Raw genomic sequence first — 22,148 nt, forward strand, 5'->3', positions numbered from 1 at the left:
AATGAAAAAGACAAACAAACAACAGCACACATGACACAACATAGAAAACTAAAATATAAACAACACGAACCCCACCAAAAAACTAGGGGTGATCTCAGGTGCTCCGGAAGGGTAAGCAGATCCTGCTCAACATGTGGCACCTATCGTGTTGCTTATGTGATAACAAATCCGGTAAATAGTCTTATTCGGTAGGTCACATTCATGAAAGGGAAGGGGATTGTTGTTACGACGTAAGGAACATATCCGATATCATTTGTGAAACGGTCATTCCATAACGGTCAACCAACTCGTGATGGCGTCCGTAAAATTTATGAAGGGATGATTTCTACTTCACCATTTGGAACTCTTGGTTTAATAGCTTCCTTAAATTGTGAGCAACAACCCTCTATCACGAAAATCATAATAGGAAATGCAAGCACAGAAATATCGTATAAAGATGAAGTGGACCAATCTGAATTAATTTTACTTAAAAAATTTATAGGTAGGTCTGTTAATATAAGAAAGTTTTATCATATTTTGACGCTTTTTTGTGTAAAATAAACCACGCTGCCAATTTTGTATTTTTGTGATTTTTCTCAGTTTTAAAACAAAATGCATATTATTTCAACTTTTTTGTTATAAATGATTGCAAAGATACATCTCTAAGAAATTTGAAAAGACCAAAATGATATGAAATGTACATGATTCTTGTAAAATAATTTTTTGTATCCCTCACCCATTTTCTCAAAATTTTGGCTAGAAATACTGACTTGATTGGTCGTAAATTTTGAAAAACTGCATTACTCAAAAACCGTTCATTGTAAATACACAATTTTTTCACAGAGTTATGTTTGATTATGATATTTTTAAAATTCATTGATATTTTCCACTTGTATCACATGTTTTGGAAATTAATCAAGAACAAGATTTCAACGAGACTGAACGAGACTGAAAGTCAGAAGAATACATCCTTAATACATCTTCTTATAGAATCTGAATATATGTTGTATCATATCCCTCCCCTCCCAAACACACACACTTCTTATAGAATGTGAATATATGTTGTATCATATCCCTCCCCTCCCAAACGCACACACTTCTTATAGAATCTGAATATATGTTGTATCATATCCCTCCCCTCCCAAACGCACACACTTCTTATAGAATGTGAATATATGTTGTATCATATCCCTCCCCTCCCAAACGCACACCCTTCTTATAGAATCTGAATATATGTTGTATCATATCCCTCCCCTCCCAAACACACACACACTTCTTTGTTTACCATACTTGTGAACAGAATGACAGGTTAGAATAAGAAGAGAGAAAATGCTGGAAACAAAAATTTGACTGGAATATATGGTACTGTTCATTGTAGAACCTTAAAATTCCTATTTGTGTATGCCCTTGCCATTTACTGACCAATATGGCCTACAGTTTCTCCCCTATCAGTTCTCCAGTTATTGTATGTAGTTGTATAGATAAATGACCAGGCTTGTACTGCGGGTAGATCTTCTTTCAGTTCTCCAGCTATTGTATGTAGTTGTATAGATAAATGACCAGGCTTGTACTGCAGGTAGATCTTCTTTCAGTTCTCCAGTTATTGTATGTAGTTGTATAGATAAATGACCAGGCTTGTACTGCAGGTAGATCTTCTTTTGATTGAATAACCATCTGAAACATTTTACTTTCATGACATGCTTGATTGATTTTGGTTAACCAAAGTTAATGCGTAGGTCCATTTACCTTAGTGTTTTATGTTTTCATACACATTTTCTAGTTATATATTCTTTATGTTAACTTTTATAAGTTTAAGCAATTACTTGGCAGAATGATGTCAAGAATAGTATAAAAGAACAAACTTATTTCATTCAGATCAAACCAAACAGACATGGCTGCTGCAGTTCTTGATTTTGATATGTCAATTTTCTTTTTTCTATTTTTATCAATTTTTGGTAATAATGACCTTAGATTGGGATTCCATGTCTCATATTTGTTATGTTCTTGTTTTAATATAAATCTATTTTCTATATGCCTGCAGATACAATATGTTGTTGCATAATGATTGCCGATAGCTTTTTTCAGGAGACACATTTTTGCTATAATTATTTGCACTTATCAATGAGTTGAATACCCCACTGAGGATTAAGAACGTGTGGTAACATATGGACTGATAATGTAGTACCTTCAGAAGTTAATTGAAGAATTTTGAAATCATATTCTGTGTATAATATGTATATACCATTCAGCAATGTTTATAAATATGATATGTACAGCTGGGGAAATACCTATAGTTAACAACTTGGTAGGTTTCTACACACTGTTCTTCAAGGTAAATGGATTTGCCCTCAGACAGATGTAAAACATGTAGATACATTGTCTGTGGATTGCTCAATGAGGGGAGGAAACAAACAACAGCTGAGGGGAGATATATATCTTCTTCAAAGGGAGGAAAACCTGTTACACACAGAAAGAGGTCCATTTCAGTTATTGCTTGTAATAGACCTTATAATTACAATTGTCTTAAAATTGATGCTAGATTTGATCTCCAGAATCCAGTAGCAGGTTTTCTCGTTTGCTAATTTTAGCCTCACATCTTTAACATCTTACAAACTTTTTTTTATTCAGATACTTCAACTCTGCAAGAATTTTTTTTCAATTCAAAATATTTAACTTATTTTGGAAAATATTCCAGTCATAAATAATCTGGTTAGTAAGAGCTGTTAGTCTGTAGATTTTTGTTTCCTCCTTTATAGAAAAAAAATGAAAATCATTAAATAAATAAAATGTATATTGAAAAAATTATACCAATTTTGTATGTATTATTTATGATGAATTTTAAGTAAATGATTTAAATAGAAGATTTTCCAAATGATGCCAGAAATATTTTAGCTTGAATCTGCTTCTTATTTCACACAATCATTAGAGTAAGACTTCTTGTAAGTGAGGAACATTTGAGTATATAACTTACAATCAATTTGTGTTTTCCTGTACAGTAAAAAACTAATGTTACAATGTCTATGATACGGAAATGTTTCGGAGGGCAGAGTAATAATCTGTATGCTATCAAGAGATATTCATTGTCCATTACTTGTCTGTAGTGTCAGGCTTGTGTCATTGAAAATTATTTTCTAGTTCCTTTTATGTCTGTTTTATGCAATATAGATATAAATTTATGATGAAGAGACAGTTTCATTAAAATAACCATCCTAGAGCCAAACTAAGTGTTTTTCTTCTGAACTTTAAGATGACAATTGTAATATTGATTTGTCCTTAAATCTTGTGGTTTTTTATCAGGGGTATATTTTTTACACTGGAGTAAATGTCTTCTTGTTTATATGATTTTTTTATTTGAATTGTTCAATATTTTGTCATTTATGATTTTTATACACTTAGCTTACCATTTAGTAAGATGTTTGCTCATTGTTGAAGGCAACAGTTTAAATCCACATCATTTGGACTATAGTAAGTCTCATTGGAATAATACTACTGGAGTACATGCTTGAAATAGGGAAAAAAAAATCATTATTTCATAAAAAAAAACTATAAGGATTATAAGAGTACTGACTGCTTCATTGTTTCACAGACTTGTTTTGTACTCAAATCAGTGTTTCGCTGAAAGGACACGGTACAATTTAGGGTCAATAACTGGTCTTATCACTCCCATGTAAGGAAAAGGTAAAAAAAAAAAAACCTATAGATAATACCATTGACAAAAAGTTAGATAAAGATGGTCTTTAGTGCTTTTCAACTTTGATGGAACACCACTGTCAAAATTTATGCTGACTTTAGAATAATTTGAGGAAACCTTCCTAAAAGTTCTGTTTTGGAAGAAATGCTTCTTATCTTGTACTCAAGTTTTAAAGAAATCCAATATCTCCAAAGGCTAACGGGAAGTGATTTAATCTCTGGTATTGGAGCAATCATAAAGACTTGCCAAATCAACAAAAACTGTTTCAAATTTGATTATTTCTCCATCAGAATAGTGTTCTATTACTGTAGTAAGTTTTATGTGCCACAACTGTTTACAATTGTTTATTTTCTCTGCTGTCAACAATCTACAAACAAATATGTTAAGATTATAAATTAAAAGATTTGTTGCTTATTTTTAGTTGTGACCTTTTGATAAGTGGCTATATTGATGCAGTTCCTTGTATTTAATGAGAAATTGTGGTTAAAGTACATTGTTATACTGCCATCTACAGTGCCAATGCTTACATTCTTTACGTCAGAACATCTTTATTTCTCTTTTAATGTTATGAAGGGACAGGTGTGATTCTGTTTTAATATAGTACTTTGTCAAAAACATTCAAAATTAGGTTAAATATTTTCCTTTTTGCTAGTTAGAATGTAATGCTAAATGAATTTAAAAACATATGTTACGAAAAATCTGATATCAAGTATTTAATTGTATAGATACTGTAAGATGTTGTGGTAGAAGGCAGATGATCAAATAATCATCTGCAGAAACAAGGATTTTTGGTCATTTTAACTGAAAAAAATGATAAAAATCAATAATAATAATTTTATTAAACTACATGTCATTCTTTTTGGGTACTAATATGATTGACACTATAGTTAATGTAACTGAAAGTACATTTTTTACATCACAAGTACTTTTTAGGCAATGTAGACAAAACATTTTAAATTACAGCTAATTATTCAGATTAATGAACCAAGTTTTGATAATCATTCCAATTGTTACCAAAACATTTACTGACTGCTTTCATATTAGTCATGGTACTATTAACTCCCCGACACCCTCCCCCTCCCCCACCCCACCTCCTTTTATTGTGATGCTGAACATTTCAGGAATGATTTTAAAAACAACTTGATAATGGCACTGTTTCAAAAATTCAGCATTTTCAGAACAGATGAATACTTTGCATATGCGTTCTAAAATTTTTGGGATATTTTGAAAGAGAAACCTTTTAAAGTACTGTGATTTCATTAATATTTGAGTAAGAGATTAGAACTTGTATGTGCTTGCTAAAAAAAAACACCGCTGGAGTAAGAGATTGGAACTTGTATGTGTTCCTGACAAAGCCAAAGAGTGAGAGATTGGAACTTGTATGTGTTCCTGACAAAGCCAAAGAGTGAGAGATCAGAACTTGAATGTGTTCCTGACAAAGCCAAAGAGAGAGATTGGAACTTGTATGTGTTCCTGACAAAGCCTAAGAGTGAGAGATTGGAACTTGTATGTGTTCCTGACAGCCAAAGAGTGAGAGATTGGAACTTGTATGTGTTCCTGACAAAGCCAAAAGTGAGAGATTAGAACTTGTATGTGTTCCTGACAAAGCCAAAGAGAGAGATTGGAACTTGTATGTGTTCCTGACAAATCCTAAGAGTGAGAGATTGGAACTTGTATGTGTTCCTGACAGCCAAAGAGTGAGAGATTGGAACTTGTATGTGTTCCTGACAAAGCCAAAAGTGAGAGATTAGAACTTGTATGTGTTCCTGACAAAGCAAAAAGTGAGAGATTGGAACTTGTATGTGTTCCTGACAGCCAAAGAGTGAGAGATTGGAACTTGTATGTGTTCCTGACAAAGCCAAAGAGTGAGAGATTCAGGAACTTCTATGTTCCTGACAAGGCCAAAGAGTGAGAGATTGGAACTTGTATGTGTTCCTGACAGCCAAAGAGTGAGAGATTGGAACTTGTATGTGTTCCTGACAAAGCCAAAGAGTGAGAGATTGGAACTTGTATGTTCCTGACAAGGCCAAAGAGTGAGAGATTGGAACTTGTATGTGTTCCTGACAGCCAAAGAGTGAGAGATTGGAACTTGTATGTGTTCCTGACAAAGCCAAAGAGTGAGAGATTGGAACTTGTATGTGTTCCTGACAGCCAAAGAGTGAGAGATTGGAACTTGTATGTGTTCCTGACAGCCAAAGAGTGAGAGATTGGAACATGTATGTGTTCCTGACAAAGCCAAAGAGTGAGAGATTGGAACTTGTATGTGTTCCTGACAAAGCCAAAGAGTAAGAGATTGGAACTTGTATGTGTTCCTGACAAAGCCAAAGAGAGAGATTGGAACTTGTGTGACAACGTTGTTGTTACTGGAATGTTCGATACCGTGCAACAGGTTCTGTTGCTGAAACTGGCGAAGATGCCGAAACGAACGACAGTGACCGAAGACTGGTCCCCTGCCTATTGAACATAAATCCACTGGCGGAACTAACTCACAGACTGTGAGAGCGAATACAAACGAAGACTTTCAGTATGAATTTTTATTTTCACTTTAATGAACGGATGATGTCAGTTCAAAAGGCTGACTCCGACTGAAGAATTAACTTCAGTCGAAACATTATAAAGATAGACAATGTTTACAGGTTGCCAAAGAATTAAGATTACATAATAATAAAGTTGACAAATTTTACAAACATAAGATTAACACTTTAAAGTAACAATGGACCGTAATTGAAAAACGGATTAATGTCATTGTTATCATACATGTCCTGGACAAGAACTGATAAAACAGATATTGAAAAGAATTATCAATGTACGACATTAACGGATTCAAATAATTATGAAAAGAAATAGTTGTGAAACATAAATTAACACAATCCCTTGTATAGTTTTTCTCACAGTTTTAGATTAAAATGTGACACACATGAAAGATCTTTAAGAATGCAAATCAAAGTACATTGTCTGTTGAATTAGAATGAAATTGTCCGAAAGATTAAACAGAAACTACAAATAATATAAGAAACAAGTTCAAATGTCCGAAATAAGAAATACATAAATTATTCCGACTTTTTCCACGTTCACACTTGTATGTGTTCCTGACAAAGCCAAAAAGTGAGAGATTGGAACTTGTATGTGTTCCTGACAGCCAAAGAGTGAGAGATTGGAACTTGTATGTGTTCCTGACAAAGCCAAAGAGTGAGAGATTGGAACATGTATGTGTTCTTGACAAAGCCAAAAGTGAGAGATTGGAACTTGTATGTGTTCCTGACAAAGCCAAAAAGTGAGAGATTGGAACTTGTATGTGTTCCTGACAAAGCGACAAAGCTCCAGAGTGAGAGATTGGAACTGGTATGTGCTTGCTGACAAAGCTCTAGAGTTAGAGATTGGAACTTGTATGTACTTTCTGATCATGACAAAGTCAAAGAGTAAAGGCATTCAAACTTGTACTTTCAGAGTGTATAGAACAGACAGTTTCAAAGGATGAATTTACAATAATTAAAGATGACAATATTATTCATAATCTTGGCAACTTTATCTATAGCTATTTTTCTCATTAATTAATAAGATAACAGCCAATATGAATTCCTGCCTATAATTTTATTACTGTTGTATATTCCTCTTAAAATTATGCAAATCTTATGTTTAATGTTAACATAAACTATATTTTATGAGATAAAACTTATTTATCATTTTATGTATTTTATAATACAGCTTTTTTCCTGTGTATGAACCCATTAATCGATGATATGGCACCCCATAGGGGGCGCTTGAAGCATCAGTTGTTATTTGTATGGCTCTCAGTGGTAGTATATATGTCTTTTGAGTGTTAGAAATGTTCTTTTTTGGCACCAGGGGTATACTAAGCTATTGATTTGGGATGGAGATTGTGAAAGCACTTATAAGATCATAAATTTTAGATGAAAAAGAAGGTTAAATGGGAAATAGATTTCATGGAATAATGTTTAATTGAGCTTATAAATCAAACTGGAATAAAATATAGAAGTGACATATTCCCCAGAATTTATTTCACATCACCAACACCAGCAACACAGTTTTGTGTGTTTTCCTACAGATTCTAACACAGTTGATTATTGTTTTACCTATAAACTATCAATGCTTAAAGTTGCCACAGAACTTTCATTTCATTAGATCTTGACAAAATTTTAGTAATTTTCCTTTAAAATGCTTGTTGAAAAAGTTTAGGAATCTTGACCAGCTTATGGAAACTTAACTTGTTTAATTTGTTAAAACTAACAAGAATGGCAAGGGGAAAGTTAAAATGACCTACTTTGTAGAAGAACATATGAATTATTATCTGAATATTCTTCTGATTGGATAGTTTGATAGTGCATGTAATTTGAAATGTGTATTTTTGGTGATATAAATCATTTATATAGAAAAAAACAAATGATATCAAATTAGTATAAAATGCTATGGCAACAAATTCAGTTGAATGTTTAGTAATATTTTTGTTGATTCTACTTAGTCATTGTGTTCCTTTCATCTTAACTAAACATCATCTGGTGCCAAATTGATTTTGTAAGATTTGAAAATTGCTCAATGTTGGTTTGATAAGACTTGAAATGGTACATGTGTATGTAGATAGGTAAAAAGAAGGCTTGTGATTAGAGAACAGATTTCCAAGCCTTAAAAAATAGATAGTTTGTTTTTTTCTTCAAATCTTTAAAGGCAATATTTAAAAAAAATGAAACTGATTTCACTGTATTTTACAGAATGTTTTACTATATATATATATTGGCATTATTGCACATAATTGATAATGATGAGGTATTTATTAGTTAATTGATAATGGTATCAATTTATGATTACAAGGTAACTGATGAAGAAAAAAAATCTGAAAAAGTATAACGTAAACGGTGTTTAATATTTCAGCCTTTATCCTTTAGTATATGAGTATACCCCCTGCCAGAGATGTAATTGTGAAAATTTAGAAGTGTTACCCATTTTTCCACTGATTGTATGTTTTTGAAACTTAAAATAATGTTAGAGGTATATTATATATATTTCTTGTATCACACAGACAACATTTTATTTGCTGAATATAAAGGGGGGAAATCTGTTACAAAGTCTAATCTACAAAATAATTCAAATTTAACAGAATTTCATATACTCTAGTTATATCTTTACAAACAAGACAGTCATTATATCAACCTAAACTACCCTCACATTTACAGAAGATTACTGACTGACTCAATTCGTCCAACTGATCAGTTTTAAATGTGCCAACCATTCATGCTCAAAAATTACAAAAATGTAAAGAGAATTTAAAGAAATTAAAGCCCTAAAATTTGCATAGTCTGTTTTTTTTCAACTAAAGAGTACAGATCTTTAGTTTAATAAAAGGTAGGAATCAAATGTTATCATGTTTTAATCAGTATTCTGGGCATCCTAAATGAGCTTATTGTCCATTTGTTACTTTTCATACTTTGAGTTATACTTGGCCTCATCAAAATATATCTATAAATAGATCATATAGATATGATAATAAAAAATCTTTTCAAATATCATGAAGTAGACTGTAAAAGTGCCAGTTGCTACCAAACTCTACAAAATGATACAGTTAAAATCCCCTTGATAAATTGTGGTTCATCAGATGACGTCAACAAGCAAGAAACATGGCCTCCATAATCACTAAAAGTTTGATCCCTGTAAAGATTTATTAACGTCTAGTTGTATAATAAGTAGTTCTAGATAACACAATAGTTCTTATTTCTGCTGACCATCTATTTACAACCCTTGCAAAAAATCATTCTAAAATCCATTTTCCAGCATCTTTGTAAATTCTTACTGATACACAGCTAAAGGTTGGTCTCATGTTATACTGTTAGAGGTATTCCAGCAGAGATAAATTTCATGACTTTCAGTGTGTTTTGTTCCCAATTTTTTTATTCCTTTCAAATTAAATTTACCAAAAGGAAATTTGTTTTGACAATTTTTATCTTGATGGCAAATTGATAAAAAAAAAAAAAATTGTAAAAATTGTACATCCTACAGTAGTATAACAAAAAGTTATTCCCTTATTTTATTTTGATATTAGTTCAGTCATGAGTGTAAAATGAGGAATACCCCTGCCTAAGTCCTCAAAGTCCTTATTAGTGAGAACCATATTTTGTCTAATTCAACTCTCTTTATCAAAAGAAGGTATTAATGTACTTATTTAGAGCAAAAGCTTTGTTAAAAGTTAAACATTGGTAAATAAATGCATGGCACAAGACAATGTCATATAAATGATCAATTTCAAATTTTGCTTTACAATTTGTATTATTTTTTAGTGGATATGGAGCTTAGTTTGATATATCTTTGTAAAGTATATCCTAAATTAGTTTAACTACTTTTGTAAGCATGTTCAGGTTGTTTACTTTTTTTTATACCTTTTAAAGAGAAAAGATTCCAGACCCTTTCTCCTCTTCAACCTGCGTGTATGTACATGTATTGTTACATACAATATACTGTAGGTAACTAATTATAAGAGTAATCGAAGGCACAAGTAGTTGTTATGTAAGGAATATATTGATTACACATTCAAATTTGAAAAAGTTTTGAAAAACAAACATCACTTGATCAATAATGATAAGGTCACAAAAAGATCACCGGATAAATTCTCATTTTTCCAATATTCTTTTGGTTTGCAGTTTTTTTTTTTTTTGACAAATGCAATTTTGGAAAAGTGAACTATTGCAAAGGTCATATGTTTTTTATAAATTGGAAAACAAATAATTCCTTTGTGCATCATGGTAGAATACTTTGTACTATGGTCCACAAATATACCATTTGATGAATTTTGCATATATATTGTAGATTTTTTTTTTAAATTGAAATAATATGAATAATGTCATGACAGAGGATCAAACAAAAGCAGGTTTAATAGTAATGTTGTTAACCTAAGGGGGTAGGCATGTTTACAAGTAAGGAAAATCCCTTTTGTTAAAATAGCATTGTATTGACCTTGAATTGTGATAAAACCCTCACTAACTGTACCTACCTTACATAACTGTAACAAATCCAAACAAATTTAGTGATAACTTCCTCTCCAATACATAAATCTCTTATTTTGTGTTAAAAACTGAGAAAACTGCTAAATCACATACACAATTATCACCTTGGAAAAGAATTTAAATCCAAATTTCATAACACTTTTGAAATAGATATATTGTTAATATTCCTTTTTGAAAACATTGATTAATTCCCTAGTGATAGTTGCACTCTCTCTCCAAAAGTACTGTTCAGGAGATTAAGTAGTATAAAAATACTTCCTGCTTAATCATAACTTACTTTTTTCACAATAGAAATTTTTCGTTCACTGTACAGCTGCTACAACCTAATGTAAATATGTGAAGAAAGCCGGTATTGACACTGTTATTTACAAATATAAAGGGAATAACGGGAGTTGTGTGTAACAGTAACATTAGAGTGAGTTATCTGATTATTGGCAGAAGAGTCAGAGAGTATTTGATTAAGTTTTTTTTCAAGGTAGGTACTATCCATACTATTGCATTCAATGATCCCGTCTCTATTATTAATTTATAATATTTTAAACGCCAAGTTTCATATTGTGAAATTGATTATTTAAATACTTATGTTCAAAAATCATTACATCCTTCTGTGTACATGAATATTTGATAAGTTTAGACATGTAATTGTGACTTGTCCTTCATTCTAGGATAAAGCATTCCATTTCACTGTTATAACTGATGAATGAAATGTTTTATTCAATTATAGTACAAATAGTATTGTCGTCTATAGGTTTTTAATGAGGCCACATGCTGACATATACTTTAGTAGTTGAAGGTCTGCCATCCTTGATAGTTTTCGTAACTTATCAAGTTTCTAGTAAAAGTTGAAAACATTGCCCACTTTATATTATTGAAAATATCAGACTTTCTTCCTACTGTATACTAATAACAAGAGAGAGTTTGTCTTCTTATAACTACAGAATGACACATTAATTTAAGTGAATAGACAATTGTGTTCACCCTGTATATACATCTTGACTTTGATTTTGGAATCGTATTTTTGGGGCAAATTGTTGCATCTAGATCATATAATTGACTTTAAGATGAAGAACATCAATAAAAGTACTGATCCTTTGCTATTAATTTTTATTTCTTCTGTACATGTACTGATTGTTTGTCATGAATGAATAGCTGATATTCTCCCTTTTTGTGCTGATGTGGCATAAATCACCAATCAAATGTATCTACCTATAGCACAATGGCCAAATAACAGACTGACAAAAAACATAACCCCATGAGCACAATAACAGACTGACAAATACATACATCATCATGGCAAAATAAAAGACTGACAAAAAACTTACAGACTGTACTACACCCAAATAAAAGACTGACAAAAACATAAAAAACATACAGCTCCTACACCCAAATAAAAGACTGACAAAAACTTTGTAGCACTACTGCCAAATAAAAGACTGACAAAAACTTTTTAGCACTTTTGCCAAATAAAAGACTGACAATTTTCTTTTAGCACTATGGCCAAATAAAAGACTGACAAAAATTTTCAGCACTACTGCCAAATAAAAGACTAACAAAAACTTTCAGCACTACTGCCAAATAAAAGACTAACAAAAACTTTCAGCACTACTGCCAAATAAAAGACTAACAAAAACTTTCAGCACTACTGCCAAATAAAAGACTAACAAAAACTTTCAGCACTACGTAAAGATTGACAAAAACAAGAGCACTATGGTCAAAGAAAAGACGGACAAAAACATACAGCACTATTGACAAAGTAAAGACGGACAAAAATATGCAGCACTATTGACAAAGTAAAGACGGACAAAAATATGCAGCACTATTGACAAAGTAAAGACGGACAAAAATATGCAGCACTATTGACAAAGTAAAGACGGACAAAAATATGCAGCACTATTGACAAAGTAAAGACGGACAAAAATATGCAGCACTATTGACAAAGTAAAGACGGACAAAAATATGCAGCACTATTGACAAAGTAAAGACGGACAAAAATATGCAGCACTATTGACAAAGTAAAGACTGACAAAAACATACAGCACTATTGACAAAGTAAAGACTGACAAAAACATACAGCACTATTGACAAAGTAAAGACGGACAAAAACATACAGCACAAAAGCCAAAGTAAAGACTGGCAAAAACATATAGCACAAAGATCAAAGTAAAGACTGACAATAAACATATGACATCATGGCTAAATAAAAAAACTGATCAGAAACTTACAGCTCTAAGGCCAAATAAAAGACTGACAAAAAACAGTCCACATACTCTACACTAGAATTGAAAATTTACCAACACAAATCACTCCAAAACCAAAGGTTGCCCTCACTTGCTCTAGAATTCATTGTCTTACTCCTGTTTAAATCAGTTGACAGACAACATGCAATGAATTGTTTAATTGAAATGATATGAATTGCTTTAATTGTAATGCAATTAAATAATGTGTTACATAATGTTCGATTTAATTCACATTCCTGTTGAACATTACTTGAAACTTTGTAATCTATGATAAATAAAATGTGTATTATGCCTTTCATAATTAGACAGTTAATAAATGAGTCATTTCTAAAATGAACATCATTAGCAGCATGGAAGCTGATTTAGATATTTGGGTTTTTGTGTAATTAAAATACTACATCTTAACATTTTATGTCCTGTTGAAGACCATTTTGAAATGTTAAGATCATTGCATATGACTGTTTCTTACAACCTCTATGGTCAGTAATATCGTCTTAGTTTTTTATACGACCGCAAAAATTGAAAATTTTTTGGTCGTATATTGGTATGATGTTGGCGTCGGCGTCGGCGTCGTCCGAATACTTTTAGTTTTCGCACTCTAACTTTAGTAAAAGTGAATAGAAATCTATGAAATTTTAACACAAGGTTTATGACCACAAAAGGAAGGTTGTGATTGATTTTGGGAGTTTTGGTCCCAATATTTTAGGAATTAGGGGCCAAAAAGGGCCCAAATAAGCATTTTCTTGGTTTTCGCACTATAACTTTAGTTTAAGTAAATAGAAATCTATGAAATTTTAACACAAGGTTTATGACCACAAAAGGAAGGTTGGGATTGATTTTGGGAGTTTTGGTCCCAATATTTTAGGAATTAGGGGCCAAAAAGGGCCCAAATAAGCATTTTCTTGGTTTGCGCACTATAACTTTAGTTTAAGTAAATAGAAATCTATGAAATTTTAACACAAGGTTTATGACCACAAAAGGAAGGTTGGGATTGATTTTGGGATGTTTGGTTCCAACAGTTTAGGAATAAGGGGCCAAAAAAGGGCCCAAAAAAGCATTATTCTTGGTTTTCGCACAATAACTTTAGTATAAGTAAATAGAAATCCATGAAATGTAAACACAAGGTTTATGACCACAAAAGGAAGGTTGGGATTGATTTTGGGAGTTGAGGTCCCAACAGTTTAGGAATTAGGGGCCAAAAAGGGACCCAAATAAGCATTATTCTTGGTTTTCACACCATAACTTTAGTATAAGTAAATAGAAATCTATGAAATTTAAACACAAGGTTTATGACCATAAAAGGAAGGTTGGGTTTGATTTTGGGAGTTTTGGTCCCAACAGTTTAGGAATAAGGGGCCCAAAGGGTCCAAAATTGAACTTTGTTTGATTTCATCATAAATTGAATAATTGGGGTTCTTTGATATGCCGAATCTAACTGTGTATGTAGATTTTTAAGTTTTGGTCCCGTTTTCAAATTGGTCTACATTAAGGTCCAAAGGGTCCAAAATTAAACTTAGTTTGATTTTAACAAAAATTGAATCCTTGGGGTTCTTTGATATGCTGAATATAAAAATGTACTTAGATTTTTGATTATTGGTCCAGTTTTCAAGTTGGTCCAAATCGGGGTCCAAAATTAAACTTTGTTTGATTTCATCAAAAATTGAATAATTAGGGTTCTTTGATATGCCAAATCGAACTGTGTATGTAGATTCTTAATTTTTGGTCCCGTTTTCAAATTGGTCTACATTAAAGTCCAAAGGGTCTAAAATTAAACTAAGTTTGATTTTAACAAAAAATAAATTCTTGGGCTTTTTTGATATGCTGAATCTAAACATGTACTTAGATTTTTGATTATTAACCCAGTTTTCAAGTTGGTTCAAATCAGGATCCAAAATTATTATATTAAGTATTGTGCAATAGCAAGAAATTTTCAATTGCACAGTATTCAGCAATAGCAAGAAATCTTCAATTGCACAGTATTGTGCAATAGCAAGAAATTTTCAATTGCACAGTATTGCGCAATAGCAAGAAATCTTCAATTGCACAGTATTGTGCAATAGCAAATATTTTCAATTGCACAGTATTGCGCAATAGCAAAAAATATCTAATTGCACAATATTGTGCAATAGCAAGAAATTTTCAATTGGAGTTATCTTTCTTTGTTCAGAATAGTAGTTGAATCAACTTAAATCATTGTTTTATACAATATACAATGTATATTCACTTTTACTACCAACCAATCTTTACCATTCAGTGATAACAAGCACTTTATTTTACATTTTAATATTTTATGATGTATTTAAGAGTAGTTATTGTTGCAAACTCCATTAGAAATTTGAATTGATATCAGTTTTGAAAAAAGGGAAAGGGGGATGTGAAAAAAAAATGAGGGGGGGGGGGGTAAATTTTTCTCATTTCAGATTTCATAAATAAAAAGAAAATTTCTTCAAACATTTTTTTGAGAGGATTAATATTCAACAGCATAGTGAATTGCTCAAAGGCAAAAAAAAAATTTTTAAGTTCATTAGACCACATTCATTCTGTGTCAGAAACCTATGCTGTGTCAACTATTTAATTTTAGATTTAAATAAGTTTGAAGAAGAAATCTTTAATTGATTTGTAAAATCTTGACATTTGTTTTGTGTAAAAAATTTGATTACAATCCAAATTCAGAGCTGTATCACGCTTGAATGTTTTGTCCATACTTGCCCCAACTGTTCAGGGTTCAACCTCTGCGGTCGTATAAAGCTGCGCCCTGCGGAGCACCTGGTATCCTTTGAAGTGAAATGTTTATCAAAAAAAAATAAACACAGTTTTTGTCTCTCCTTAATAGTCAAAAAGCCAGACTTAAGTATGCTGTTTACACTGAACCAACTGTTCACAATTTGTTGAAAGATTGTGATAAGGTCAGTTATAGCCAGGGCACCACTGATGATAAGTCGGAGGATATTTGGTATTCAGTTTTATTAGCATTAACACATTTCACTCCCCTTTCCCTCAATCATGGTCTAGATGACTTTGAAGTTTTTGCCTTGTTTAAATATTGCTATTTTAATTTTGACATTAGCAATATAATATCAAATGTCATTCAGGGAAGATATATCCCTGTGTCAACAGTTTATTTAAATTTAAAAAAAAAAAGATCCAATATTTAACTAATGAAACTGCTTAGAATGGAAACTACAAAAGTGGAAAAAACGATACGAAAGAAGAATCAGCTTACAGTTATTGTCTGTCCTATAATTAATGATATAAAATTTAAACAAGTTCATCCATTTACCAGGGAAAAAACACTAAAAGACAGATAACTCTGATACAAGATTTAAACCATAATATTTTATATATTTACTTAATGAAAGTTACATGCAATTGAATGGAAAGTCAACATTAAATGTTATAGATGAAACATAAAAAATCCAACAACAAAATTATGTTTATACTTAAATATGGCAAAATACTATACTGATTTTGATGATCATCTGTTAGGAGTTTGGGGGTGGATGGTTTGGGTCTGTAGGCACATTTTTTTTTCTTTTATTTCATTCCTGAATCATAAAAAGATGAATTGTAATATGTTTCAGTTTAGCATTGTAAAGAGAATACTTCCTTGGCTGAGGTTAATTATAAGTTCCTTTAGTTTGTTTGTGCATGATTAACATTGATTAGTACACAGATGTTCACCTTTTTATGTTTTACTACAAAATTGGCTTTTTGTTTCAGTAGGAGATAATTAATTAAAAAAAAAGCATAAGGAAATAAAAATTATTTTTCCATTATTTTTAACCGGATTTTTGTGTCAAAAATGTCGGTTATTGATTTGGGGATGTACGGCGGGCGGGCGGGCGGCAACCAAATGTTGTCCCTGCATTTACTCATGAAGCGTTAAACCAAACCTTTTAGAATTTTAATATGTTGTTACTGACAACAAAATGGAGGTCAAGTTCAATAATGACGATTTTGGCTTTTACCGTTCAGGAGTTACGGTTCTTGAAAGTTTAAAAAATGTCGTGTCCGTGCATTTACTCATGAACCAGTCAACCAAACCTTTTAAAATTTTAATATGTTGTTACTGACAACAAAATGGAGGTCAAGTTCAATAATGACGATTTTGACTTTTACCGTTCAGGAGTTACGGTTCTTGAAAGTTTAAAAAATGTTGTGTCCGTGCATTTACTCATGAACCGTTCAACCAAACCTTTTAAAATTTTAATATGTTGTTACTGACAACAAAATGGAGGTCAAGTTCAATAATGACGATTTTGACTTTTATTAAATATTAATATGTTGTTACTGATGACAAAATGGAGGTCAAATTTGATATCATCAGTTATGGTCCTTGTGAAATTGAAAAATACCAGGACACAAATGAATGTTAATAAATCCGGTTTGCTGTTTCTCTGACAGCCTCTTGTTATCAGTTATAGAACAACACTCAAAACATAGAAATTATTTTAAAAAGAGGGAGAAAAATGTCGGGCCCTGGGGTGGAAAAGACTGGTGGAGAATTGTCTTATTGGCAATCAATCATACCACCATATCTTGTTTCTTATATTGATTGATTGTAAAAATTCAAGAACTCCTTTGAAGGTTAGACTACTAAATTTTTCAAATCTATGATTTGTAATTAATTCCCTCCATCCATCATTATCTTAGAGGTTAGGTTTTTCTCTCTATCCATCATTAGCTTAGAGGTTTTTAAATTTCAACTGTTCCTTAGTTAACCACGTCACAGATGCCATTCACTGAAGATGACAATTCAATAGTTGTTATTATATTAGAAAATTTAGCTATTTGCTATTACAGCAGATTATTGATTTGGTTAAAAGTAATATAATTCCGTTTTTAAAGTTATGCTCCTATAAATTCTTTTTCTAAACGGTTCTTTTTCAAGAACAATACAAAGCTAGGACTTTGTTTAAGTGTCATTCATAAAATGCAATGCAGCTAATTTTAGTGATTTGCATGGTACCTACGGAGGCTTATAATAAAACAGCTATAATTCATCAGTGTACATTAGACACAACACTAAGTATAAATATTTTATAGACCATTTACCATCAGCTTTTTGTTTGGCAGTGAATGATCACAACGATCCAAAGAATATGTTATTCAACCCCCAAAGGATGTTTATAAATGATGTAAAACTAATTTAATAACTACTTAGGATGGTAACAAGTTATATAACATGTGATAAAACATTTCAAAATAAGCCATATCTGAACATCTACTGGTGCTTTCCACTGATAATACTCAGACATCAGATCATTCTTGTTTTCATATTGTTTCAGTTTGCACAAATATGATGCATACTTCTCTGAAGACTGATTTGCTTGAAATGGGTTTGAAGAAGCTGGAAGAGACTTTGAAACCCCCTCCCTCAGTGTTCAGACTTCTTCAAGAAATTTAGAAAAATTATGAAACTTAACCAAAAAACCTGATCCATGTAAAAAAAAAAATGAAACTTCAGTTTTCTATATATAAAGTCTTCCAAGCCCTATACCACCCTAGTTAGCATGTTTACTGTATTATATGTTAGTAAATAAATAAAGAACAAGAGAAAACTCTTACAAAGTCTAAATATAGAAATTAGCATGGACTATGTTTAAGATGCTGTGATGATACATATTTTGAAAAGAATTTGAAATGACCAGATGGTTCAATACTCTATACAAGTTTTCATATTTGCTAAAGGGTTAAGAATTATGAAACTCTAGGTCATATACAACTCATTGCTTTTTAAACTTATTATAAACATCATTAACAGATTCCAGATCTTAGATCTAAGGATTTTCAAAAATAAATATTGACACTGACTGTTTATAACAATAATTGAAGGGTGGAAAGGTTTTCTGTTTGTTGTAGGTTTTCCATATTGTTAATATATATAATTGAAAGAACCGGAGAGAGAATTAACAGTTCAATTTAAAGAAAATATATATGAATTTTTTTTTTTTGAGGTGTGGGGGTGGGGGATTTGGTATTGACTTGATCTCTAAATATATATAATTATATTTTTAATCATTTTCAAAATCATAAGTTTTTATACGCTCGTTTACCTGACAAAGTATTGGTATAGCCACACCACATCGTACAATAACTCAACAACGCTTCAACCAATTTGCATGAAACTTGAGTGAATTGTTGATATCTGCCTTCTTTTGATTTTTTTAAATATAAGATTTTACCTTATTGAGTTATGTTACATTTTATTATTGTAGAATAAAGTAATCATCAATAGATTGAAATCTAACAAGTTATTCCCCTTACTTAATAAAGTAATCATCAAAAGATTGAAATCTAACAAGTTATTGCCCTTACTTAATAAAGTAATCATCAAAAGATTAAAATCTAACAAGTTATTGCCCTTACTTAATAAAGTAATCATCAAACGATTGAAATCTAACAAGTTATTGCCCTTACTTAATAAAGTAATCATCAAAAGATTGAAATCTAACAAGTTATTGCCCTTACTTAATAAAGTAATCATCAAACGATTGAAATCTAACAAGTTATTGCCCTTACTTAATAAAGTAATCATCAAAAGATTGAAATCTAACAAGTTATTGCCCTTACTTAATAAAGTAATCATCAAAAGATTGAAATCTAACAAGTTATTGCCCTTACTTAATAAAGTAATCATCAAAAGATTGAAATCTAACAAGTTATTGCCCTTACTTAATAAAGTAATCATCAATAGATTGAAATCTAACAAGTTATTGCCCTTACTTAATAAAGTAATCATCAAAAGATTGAAATCTAACAAGTTATTGCCCTTACTTAATAAAGTAATCATCAATAGATTTAAATCTAACAAGTTATTGCCCTTACTTAATAAAGTAATCATCAAAAGATTGAAATCTAACAAGTTATTGCCCTTACTTAATAAAGTAATCATCAATAGATTGAAATCTAACAAGTTATTGCCCTTACTTAATAAAGTAATCATCAAAAGATTAAAATCTAACAAGTTATTGCCCTTACTTAATAAAGTAATCATCAAAAGATTAAAATCTAACAAGTTATTGCCCTTACTTAATATTAACCAACAAATTATGCAGCTTTATGCCCCTAACCTAATATAAACACACAAATTAAAGATGAAAAAAATTAACATAGTTGTATATAAGCCAAGCATTTTCAAAAACTATTTTTAATGAATTTGTACAAATTTATATGAAAATTCACTATTATCTGTAGAAAGTAGGTTATTAAACAGATTCTTTATAAATGACTTTGCAGTTGTTGGTTTCTTCATAAACTATTTTTAACTAACAAACATGAATTTAGTTACCTTGACCTTTGGTTAAATGTTCTTGTCTTGCTTGGTTTAAATTGAATGTTCAATAAGTAATAATTCAAGAAACAGGTGACCTTGGCCTTCATGTTGGCATTATCAGTAGTAAAAAAACCAAAGTACACAGAAAACAATTCTCCATTGATTAGATTTGTGACATTGCTTTGTACCATCAACAATAGTTTTTTGGCCGCCAAATTAAATTAAGCTGCAATTTTGTATATGAACTACTCTTAGTGACACAATCAACTCAACATCTTTTTTCTCATTTCTTGTTAATTAAAAAAAGTCTGAAATTATTTTTTCCATGGATCAATGATATATTGAGGTGTTGTATTTTGCCTGACTCGTGTATATGTGTGTACAGCTGTCTTTCGTATTACTGACTAATAGAACTACACTGTAGTCTGGTTAACCAAACAAGTGAGGAAAAAAACTTAAAGAAATCTTACAAAAGAAAGTTGTTAATTGTCAACACTTTTCCCAATAGATACTTAATTGTTTATTGCTATAGAAGTTGATAAGATTTGTATGTACTTTAAGATCAAAATGTAAATAAAATTTCCTTCTTTCTTATGTTGGTAAGTGCCTACAGCTAGAAAGAATGTGCCAGGATTTTGTTTATATTGCACTTAATTTCAAATACTTTAACTGCATATGACCAATGTATCTTCAATACTTTAACTGCATATGACCAATGTATCTTCAATACTTTAACTGCATATGACCAATGTATCTTCAATACTTTAACTGCATATGACCAATGTATCTTCAATACTTTAACTGCATATGACCAATGTATCTTCAATATCCTGCATCAGGTTCACTCAAGCTTCTATATTTTTCCATAGGTTCACTCAAGACAAACAGTTATGTCATTGCCATCTGCTTTAAGATGTCAGTTGCCTCTTTACATTCAATATACTGTTCCCCAGTTTTTGTACATAAAATAGTATAGTTTGCAATAAAATCTATTAAAAATAATTTTCTCCAAGATGAGACATTGGTTTACATCACCTAAGTTTATATCCGAAAGGTCACTGGCATTACAACACTTATGTAGCTGTTTTTGAAGCAGTTCAGTGTTTCTGTTGTTATGTTGTTTTCCTTTCATGATTGATGTTTTTCACTCAGTTTTAGTTTGTGACCAGATTTGTGTCAGTTAAATAGGTTTGACTATTGAACAGCGGAACAATACCTTTTGTGAATAGTTTTCTGATTCTCAGATGCTATTTGCAGTAGGTTAACCATTTTTAGCATATGCTATCCATTTATCAATTAAGGAATCATAGGATTGACTTATAGTTAAATATTAAAAATATTTTATTTTGATCTTTTCAGGTCAGCCTCTCCAACTCATGGTTTCATGATCTTAAATAGATTAGGATTGAACAATCAGATAGAACCGATCACTAAAGACCTGGAGTTCCAACTGCAGGATCCATTTGTGTTATATAGAAACAGTAAAGGTATGTGATATGTAACTGTTGTACCTCTGATCAATCACTAAAGACCTGGAGTCCCAACTGCAGGATCCATTTGTGTTATATAGAAACAGTAAAGGTATGTGATATGTAACTGTTGTACCTCTGATCAATCACTAAAGACCTGGAGTTCCAACTGCAGGATCCATTTGTGTTATATAGAAACAGTAAAGGTATGTGATATGTAACTGTTGTACCTCTGATCAATCACTAAAGACCTGGAGTTCCAACTGCAGGATCCATTTGTGTTATATAGAAACAGTAAAGGTATGTGATATGTAACTGTTGTACCTCTGATCAATCACTAAAGACCTGGAGTTCCAACTGCAGGATCCATTTGTGTTATATAGAAACAGTAAAGGTATGTGATATGTAACTGTTGTACCTCTGATCAATCACTAAAGACCTGGAGTTCCAACTGCAGGATCCATTTGTGTTATATAGAAACAGTAA

General features: G+C 31.3%; 2 protein-coding genes across 3 annotated transcripts in view; one reads left to right on the forward strand and one right to left on the reverse strand.

The window, feature by feature from the left end:
• The window catches only part of LOC143062216 (muscle calcium channel subunit alpha-1-like), a 157,440-nt gene extending 146,633 nt beyond the window's left edge, over positions 1-10,807 (reverse strand). Inside the window, exon 1 of the mRNA XM_076234059.1 lies at positions 10,668-10,807. The gene's annotated coding sequence lies outside the window, so the exon portion shown is untranslated. The remainder of the gene's footprint in view (positions 1-10,667) is intronic.
• The window catches only part of LOC143062385 (uncharacterized), a 97,355-nt gene that overhangs the window by 28,875 nt on the left and 46,332 nt on the right, over positions 1-22,148 (forward strand). The window contains exons 1-2 of one of the 2 annotated variants that reach the window (XM_076234102.1): positions 11,017-11,155; positions 21,553-21,680. In XM_076234102.1, coding sequence (XP_076090217.1) covers positions 21,578-21,680 — 103 coding nt within the window. In that variant the 5' untranslated portion in view covers positions 11,017-11,155; positions 21,553-21,577. Of the gene's footprint in view, positions 1-11,016; positions 11,156-21,552; positions 21,681-22,148 lie in introns of those variants that run through there. The other variant, XM_076234099.1, reaches the window with a different exon arrangement.

The sequence above is a fragment of the Mytilus galloprovincialis genome, chromosome 1 (genome assembly GCF_965363235.1).
Source record: "Mytilus galloprovincialis chromosome 1, xbMytGall1.hap1.1, whole genome shotgun sequence".
NCBI classification, from domain to species: Eukaryota; Metazoa; Mollusca; class Bivalvia; order Mytilida; family Mytilidae; genus Mytilus; species Mytilus galloprovincialis.